We start from the raw sequence: 9,157 nt of genomic DNA on the forward strand, positions 1-9,157 counted from the left end.
GCTGTCTTCAGCTGCGTCGCTGGGGTTTTTCGCTAGCGCTTCTGCCACTCACCCCAGTGCTGCTCAGCACTTGCACAACTGCAGGTGCCAGCGTTACGCAATGAGATACGTTTCTAACCGCAAACTAGACTTGACAGGAGGACAAAGGCTAACTTTTGTTTTCGTGGGAGTTTTACATGGGTAGAGCTCCAATCGCTCCTTCTATAAATAGAAAATATTCAGCAACTAGACTTTAAAAGCACGCACACACACACACACAAGCTGCTATTCAGACAGTCACATCCTGCCCCTGTAGCTGTGGAGGGATTATATGCAGTTATGTATTTCCAGATGTCTAAATCTGAAAAATGCCACAAATTACACTTCTTTTCCTTAGCTCTGTCACCTGCCAAGCACTCATCCTACAAACAGAAAAAAGCTGCAGCTTCAGTGCAACTTGCGCAGGAGACAAACTAAAAGCTAGTGTTCACAACAGCAGAATGTACACTTACTTCCATGGACGGGCTCCGTTTTTTCCGTTGTCATTTTTTTTCTTTACCTGCTGTGGAAGGGGTGGTATTTTTTCTACAGAGTAAGAGATACTTTCCCTTAAACCTGAAGTGGTAGCAATAAAGTTTGAGTCAAAGGTGTTGCTCTTCCCTTCCTCCCCCCTATCTAGAATCCTAGTTTCTAGGTCACTGCTACGGTAAACAGAACAAAGTTCTTCTTGTATTCCTACTGAAATTGTAAATAGGCACCGCTCACCCTAGGAGGGACTTGAGTTAGTTCTGACAGCTTTAGCTTCTGTCAGGCTGGTTGCCGTGCCTGGACTTTTAACTTTGACGCTTAAGTCGACAGTGCAATTCTTCGAAAGAGCAGGTAAGCGATACCTCTGAAGTTCTCTTTCAGCTAAACATCTTCAAGTGGCCCAACAACCTCGAAAGGGTGCTTTGTTCAGACCTCCCAAACATCATTGCAAATGAAGATCAGAACACATACCCCCGACATTATGTTAATAAACAGAACACCGCTTGTCAAACTAAGAGATTGCAGGATATTGGCACGCGACTGATTTAAGTTATTTCACCTGAAGACGAGAGAGAGAACCGAGCTCTCCAACACGTCTACCACCAACCTCCAAAACTGAAGGTAGGGTAAGAACTTCAGCCAGGGAGTGGCACAGTTACGCCTAAGGGAAGAACACACAAAAACTGGGCTCTAGAAGAATTTCAAACTCTTATTCAACTTTTAATAAAACATTAACATTGTTGCTTATATTCCTTTCCCAAGATACTAATAACATGAGAATAGACAAATTATGAAAGCTATGTAATCATGCAAAATATTAGGCTTCTTTATTCAGTATTTAAGTTATTCTGAATATACAAACAATTAGCCAGAATTATAAAGTGAAAATAACCAGTATTTGTACTTCCGTAGATTTACACCCGTAACACATTTCAGTTAATGTTTTCTGCATGCTCCTGAAACACATCCAGTTGTTTTGCTTGGTATTACGCGCAAGAAAGAGACAAGTGCTTTCACTCCAAACAGAAGCAAAAAAGTTACCTTTCATTAGCACGATCTGTACTGTTCACAGCTCCAAAATTATTTACACACGCCAATTCACTAACACTGCAGTGTAACATACCCTTCCCAGAGAAAAAGCAGCTATTATTTCACCTCTTCCTTAGCTTTGACGTGAAGTAAGTGGCGATGCTTAAGACGGTCATGCAAAAAACTTCTCACAACCACGTTCTGCTAAAATACTTAAAGAGGTGAGGGAATATGATCTGTGAAGCAATAATACGGGACATGATAAACTGCTCATCTCTTTCTACACACATGGCGATTTAATTAACGCGATTTGCCTTACTGTCTAATACAGCAGTTCTCTTCCCCTCAGAGTTTATCATACGACTTAGGCAACTGCTCGGAAAACAACTTGATTTTCTAGTTACCTGCCAACATCCAAAACTGTAGGAGCGACATTTCTTTTAAGGTGGAGTATTTCTAGGTATCTGCTTTCCGCAGACTGACAAATGGACAGCTCCTTTCTGCAGTTAATACAGCCGCTTTCTTTCTCGTCAATCGGAGGTTAATACTTCCGGATTTAGTATGTATCGGTTCTCCCAAACTTCTTTGGCATCTATGAAAACTCCAATACTTTGAAGGTAGCTGCTGGCATCATACCGGAGTAAAACATTTTCTTCAGCTTCTGAATCGGTTCCCGCTTCATTTGGGCAAAAGATTCTGATGGACACCTCAATTTCAGTTTTGGGGTAGGTCTTTGTTCACTGGGGGTGGGAGGGGATGTTCAAAACCAGTCTGGAAATCTCATCTTTTGGTATCATCTGACTCCGTTTCTTCTTACCACAATAGTCCCCGCTACAATATCATAGGCTGTTCTGTTATGCTGGAAAAACAGCAGTGTAATGAATGCAGGAAAAAATGAAGCAATAGAAAAATTCTTGATCAAAGCTCGTATTGTGGACCTGAAATGAGAATAAAACATTCAGTGCCTTACTTTCACTTTTCTGCTCATGAAAGTAAACTACCTATTAATAAATAAGTTTAGCGCCTCGTTTTGCACAGCACCAGAAAAAAACCCAAGCAAAAAAACCCCCCGGTCTCCAGAGTTCAGAGGAGATGATTGTATCAGCTAACCTGAAAAATATTCACAATTGAGTAATGGCTGTTTTATGCTTAGATAACAGAATCTACCAATAGCTCTTGCAATCTAATTATTGCAAAGGTCACTAATAAAGAAATGGCGTGTTTCCTTCCAAACCACATGCTTGCCACACTATTAACCTGAAAGCAACGTGACTGAGCTAAGAGCACTTACGTTGTCATACTGACATTAGAAGATGGAATGACTAACACGCGGCTGGGCGCAATAAGTACAGATGTATCGCATGTCACAACTCGCAGTCCAAGCAAGAATTTCCCCGGGGTTGCTCCACCTGCTCCCCAAATACAGATTATCTGTAAAAGAAAAGTTACTTCAATTCCACGCGACACTGCGTTGTCGACTGGTCTAGCAAACCTGGTTTTCATCAAAACTACGTGAATGTCATTCGCTTCAACATAATCCCAAATACTGTAAAGAGGCTTTACTTTATAGGCCAATGGTGATAGAATTTTTTCCCAACATTTATTCAACAACTGACAATATTAATTAGAGAAGTTAATGTTTATGAGTAGTTACCTCATAGAAGCAGACTAATAACCTGTAGATGAGAGCTACTATCATCATTTTCTGCAAATCTTCCATGGACGTATCTTCATCTATTTCTTCTATTATGTAATGCATGGCAAATTTAGAGATGTCCCTGTACAAAATAAGACTGAACTTTAACACCATCTTTCTCCCAATACCAGTGTTACCCCTTTATTACCAGAATTCACTCCTTCAGTTCCAGTATTAGTAAAAGAACAAAGGCTCCTTGGCTTCTCTGATACTAAGCAAGCCGTTAAAATTCAGAACGCTAGGTTTCCTTCTGAGTTGCTGCCTGGTTTGTTTTGTCTTTTTCATTAAGAAAAGATCATTCTTTATTGCCGCTTTTGCACAATGGCGTCCCTGGGTAGCAAGCTGCAGAACTGTTCCGAAAACTCTCACACTTCTTGCGAGATAAATGAGAGTCTGTGTGTCATCGTCTAACTCTAGAAATGCAAGGCGTCCAAGTCTCTTCCTTACAGGAACTCTCAAGGAAAAAGGAAGGCAGGCACTCTTCTCTATAAATGCAAGGGAGAAGTTGCAGGTCTCCCTAAGCAAGCAAGGGAGACCTATCCTCCCTTGCGTGATCAGGGTTCCCCATTCTCAGTAGCCTTTACTGCTCACCATACTCTTCTAGAGGCAGACACCTTGGAATGCAAGAGGAAGTTTTTAACTTGAAGCAACTGAAACCTTCAGTTGTTTAGCCTAACAAAGTTACACAAAGCATCAATTTGGAGTCAATTGCGTATTTTCACAAGATAAGAATGTTAAATCTGGATAGAGTTTATGTGGTAACTGGAATGGACACACCTGCAGCATGTATTTGGGCAAGGATTTTTCACCCACGCATCTGAGAATTGCTACTCATGCAGAAATGTGCAGTCCCACTTCAAAACAGTCCATCTGTATTTGTACTACTTGCCTTCCTCTTTATTCAGACTTAAGGATCGAAAAAGATAAGGAATTATGAAAATAGTGTGGCACAACCTGCATTTCCCTTCAATACAACCTCGGCCTGAAGTCTCTGTCTTGAGCCTGCGAGGACATATTTTTTTCATGACAGCTCCTCAGCCTAACCCCAAGAACACCACATCTCACAAGCAAAAAAAAAAAAAAAAAAAAAAAATCCAGAATGCAGCTCTGAAGTTACTCATAAGCAACTTATTGGCTCTTGCAAAAGTAGTAATATTGAATATACTGTAAATTAATTGAAAAAGATTCCCTCTCCTTCTATCACCTTCACTACTTTACAGAAGCAATATACATATGCTTGTTCCTCATCTTTCCAGTACTTAATTTTGTATCATTCTCAGCCTACTAAAAACAAGAGGGAAATGCAAGCTGTCAGGTTAGAGTTGGAGGTTTGAAGTTTGGCATTTTAACTGCATGCTTATCTGAACAAAAACCACTGATCATTTACATTGACGTATTTATTGTTTTGCATTTGACACTCTTCCACACACCCTTCAAGCAGCAGTTTAAGGTGTCTGAAAGATGTTATCTGTATAGTATCATTTTGCAGTCAGTCGACATTTGAGAGGTTCTTTAGTAGAAAACTTGGATTCCGAAATGTGTTTGTACAGTAATGCAATTACTGACTACACCAAGCTCTCATCTCCTAATCAGACTGAAATATTTGATTACACCAACCCGAAGCAGAGGAACTAAATGAGCTACGGAATAATATATCTCCAGTTAAAGAAGCAGATAACAAAGAAACAGTCTTTGAAGTAAACGATTACACCTGAGTATAAGAATGTGAAATGAAGAGTCTTTCAGTCTAGTGTACAGTTGATACACACAATGGCTTAATCATACTTTTATAGAAACCCAACTTATGCCCAGTAAAGACTGCAGCACGGTAGCACTCCTAGCAATTGGCTGTATTTTAAAAGCACGTACATATCGGACATGCAGGATCTGAATTTTTTTTTTTTGTGGGTTAGCATTGTTTTGGTCACAAATCTAAAACACAGCACCACAGGAGATGCTATGAAGAAAATTAACTCCATCCCAGCCAGATCCAGTACATTTTTAAAGGCTGTTTAAAAAACAAATTTATTTGTCAATGTTTCTTCTTTGAAATTTTTAGAGGACTTTTTAAAAATCTTGCTATTGCCTCCCAAAAATAAGACTGCAAGTCTAATCTATCCTTAGCAAGGAGTTTGTGAGCCTACGAAGACACCTGTACAAATTCTTTGTTTCCATCAGCTGACCCAAAATCAGAAAGTGTTTAAAAGGAGGTTAACCTAGTGGTGCTTTTTCCTCAACTTTTGACGGTTACTAAGCGCCATCATATGCATAAGCATACCATATATATGTCGTGACACCTCAAAGAGCATGAAGAGCTTAAAGCTGTATATAATAAAGCTTTAAATTGTTCAACTTACTTTATTCCACTGAGGTGCATAATACTTAAAACAATGGTTGCCTTTATAAAGAACAGAATAAAAAAATCCACCATCTCCGCTATGAACCTGTGTGCCAGCGAAGGAATAATGAACTCCCGACCTGTAACAGAAATAGTTAAGATTACCCAGATTTGACTGCACTAACACAAAGTTAACACTATCATCTAAAGAAAGTTTCACATTAAGCTCACTGCAAGAACATTATCAAGATCTTGATCTCAGCTCACATCATCTTCGAGAAAGCCTCTAAAAGTGTATTAATAAAAAATGATCTGAATTGTTTAAACTGATTTGTAAGAACCTTCTTAAATTAAATCAAACTCTTTCAGAACCCTGAGCCCCCTCATAATTAGGATTACAGGCAAAATCCCACCCCGCTAAAGAACCAAAGTACATTGAAGATGCATCGATTTTTGTGTTCTTTTGTTTAGAACAGCTTCATAGAGACAGATCTCAGTAAATCTGAGAGTTCAGATAAAAGGAAAATTAGATCTTAGATCTACCACAACTTTTCTATCACTCAGCAGCAAGGCTTCCATATGTACCAAGCACCAGCTCTAAAAGTAAAAACATAGCCTATTTTGTCTCAAGTCACACCCAGAAACAGAAGCGGATGACAATACTAGTCCTACCTGGCATAAACGTTCCTCCAGACGTCTTATTATAATAAAACACAGCACACTGCCCTACCAGGAGCCAGAAAATGTAACACATTTCTCCTATTTATTGGCCAAGTGCAAATGGGGGCAAAATAAGTAGTCATAGTTACAAGCTTGTGTTGCTAATGCTACCTCAGATGATTAAAGCAAAGCAAATATTAACGAGTATCTTAGAAAGCTTTAAAGGAATAGTGTTGCAAAATAATTTCATCTGAACTCATCTAACCCTCTGTATTTCCCAAACAAACACAACTACTCACTTGAAACCAGAAAGGACTCGCATCAAAACTCGCATTTAGAAATACCCAAGTACTACTAGATGTAACTTCTGGAAAATAGTGACTGCGTTTGTGTTTCTGAGAATGCCAACCCCCACACGCAGGGAAAGGAGAAAAGGAAAGGGGAAAGAGAATCATTCCTCTCTCCAATCTCAAAAAATATCATCAAATTTCACTTGAATAAGGCTCCACAGTTCAACTGCCGAGACTGATACTGCCAGTCCTGGCCTCACAAGCTATGCAAGCGAAGCTGAAAGCCCCTGGCACTTGGGCAGTTTTTAAATGGGCTAAGTAAAATCAAGCAGTGATTAGGTAAGAGCAAGTTATTGTTTAACATACCTGAGTTTAAGTATCTTTATTTCATACCTGTTTCACTGATAACTCTGCATCGATACTATCAATTAGCATGACTTACATAAATAATACTAAAATGGATTCAATTCTCATTGTCAAAGTATGTCCAAGTTGTCAACTAAATTCTAATTAAAGATTCTTCAACTAAGGCAGAAGGGAGCGTAGCCAGTCTCCCCAGTCCTGGCTTGAGCATACAGCGCCAGATAAAAGCGTTCCTTCGCTCTGTTAAAAGGAACACATTCACTGAAGTTAGTGGCACAGTTTCATTTGAATATATTAGACTCAACAACTGAATATGGAGGAAGCTAAGTGGGGCTAAGAAAATAGGTATTCAAATTATGTTAAACATTACATTAAGAAACCTTGGCAACCCTTAGACTCTGGCAGATTTCCACTGCAGTGATTTGAGATGTTCTTCGTACCAGAAATCCACTATTTTGCCAGGGGTTACTATTTGTATGGCAGGGACAGCCAAATGCAACGCGCATCCATCTCAGCTCAAAGTCTAGGATCTTACGTTAAGCTAGTAATAAAGATGGGTTTGCACTAGTCAGCCAGGCAGAGCAGCTGAGGCTTGGACACACTTTTGGCTCTACTGTTCCCAGCAGAAGAGCAGTAATCTCTTGCAGTAAGGCAGGGAGGGGCAAGGGGAGGAAGCGTCTTAAATCATGATGACCATCCACAAAAAGCCTGCTACTGCCCAGAGTGCTGCTAATATTGGTGCTCTGACACACCTGCAGGCAGATTGAACTGGAAGAGGCAGTTACCAGTTCCACTTTTTGACATCCCAGTTTAAAATCCGCAATATTAACATAAGCTGTCACTTATTTCAGCTTACATAAGCACATCGGGCTGTAAACTGCAGTGGCGTAGGGACAGATACATGACCCGCCCTGCCAAGCCTGCTGTGCGGCCAATAATCTGCAGCAGAAAAGAAGGAGCCGTAATCGCTTTAGCTGTTCCAAATACATCCACTTGTAATCTGGAGCCAAAGCACCAGCACAATGGTCTTTGTTTATAATTGTATCATATCACTATATCACATACTGAGTTCCACTAAGGCGGCCAGCTGTTGCAACAGTATCGAGCATTCAGAATAACCACGTTGAGCAGCATCAAGTGCTATTTGTGCCGTAAACTACCTTTAACGTATAGAATTAGTTCCTGAAGAACTAGGTAAAAATCCAAGAATCATTTCAGCCTAGCCTTTGTCCACATCCTCTTTTTCAATGACCAGCAATATCTGTTTATAAGCAATCTATAACTCAGAATCAGGACACAATTAAAGAAAACACTACGTTGTGCTACAACCTTGTTTAAACAATATCTGCTCAAAACCACAAAAAGCAGCGAGTTCAGAAGCTAGATCCCCTTCCCTTCAAAAGAAAGAAAAAGCAACTAAAAACGTTCTCCCCTCACATCCAGCCACTAAGCTTATAAATAATGTTACAGATCAGTAATGCTGTACTTTGCCCCGCAGAATGAAAGGAGATCTGGCTTTTCTCCAAAGTCCTTTCGCAGTGTTCTGCTCCGCAGTTTTCTACCATTACTCGAGGTGCTACCAAACATTCCCTGAATGTCACCTAGTCACTCCTCAACTTGTTAAGAAATGTTTGTGTGCTCCAGGTTTTCTCTCTGATGGGATCAGAGCAAGTTTGTCTTACTCTCGAACAAATATAAACAGAAGCACTGCTATGGGGTGTCTTCAATATTTACAGCTGTAACAGACTTTTGTTTGTTTCTCTCAGGTCCTGCTGCTAGCTTGTTGAATGTAAGCATGTTTTTACTTCCCTGCTTCAATTTCATTACATGATTTTATTTGAGCACCAAGAGCCCACTAAAATTGATAAAGTCAGCTTAGATTTCATAACCCAAACAGGCTACTTATAAAGCTAGATGCATTACAAGCCTGTGACCACAAGAGTAAGTTTCACTGGAAAAAATAAACTCCTTCATATCCACGAAGACATCTTACAAGCACCGGAGTTATAAACTGTACACGCAAGCCAACCCTCCCAATCCTTGGTACGGATTAAGTTCTGGATTTACAAACTCGGTATTTGGGGCTGTCACCTTTTACAAGGCACGGGTACACGCCCGGGTCTGCAGCCCACAGAAGCGCAGCGACCCCCAACGTTGCAAAACCCCCAGCTTCCTTCTCGAGATACCGTTTCCTACAACTGCGGCGGAAGGGCCCGCGGAGACCGAAGGCGCTGCGGACAGCGAGCCAGCGGCACTGGCGGGGGCGACGCCTCC

At 40.5% G+C, this 9,157-nt stretch overlaps 1 protein-coding gene across 1 annotated transcript; it reads right to left on the bottom strand.

Annotated features, from left to right (window-relative positions):
* Nucleotides 1-1,312: 1,312 nt before the first annotated feature.
* On the bottom strand, nt 1,313-8,448 carry FAM8A1 (family with sequence similarity 8, member A1). Its single transcript, XM_009326550.1, has 5 exons — nt 8,370-8,448; nt 5,590-5,710; nt 3,191-3,314; nt 2,828-2,967; nt 1,313-2,474 (listed from the first exon to the last, which is right to left on the bottom strand). Exons 1-5 carry the CDS (start codon nt 8,446-8,448, stop codon nt 2,330-2,332), a joined length of 609 nt encoding a protein of 202 aa, XP_009324825.1. The 3' UTR covers nt 1,313-2,329.
* Nucleotides 8,449-9,157: the final 709 nt, after the last annotated feature.

The sequence above is a fragment of the Pygoscelis adeliae genome, unplaced genomic scaffold (genome assembly GCF_000699105.1).
Source record: "Pygoscelis adeliae isolate BGI_AS28 unplaced genomic scaffold, ASM69910v1 Scaffold186, whole genome shotgun sequence".
NCBI lineage: Eukaryota > Metazoa > Chordata > Aves > Sphenisciformes > Spheniscidae > Pygoscelis > Pygoscelis adeliae.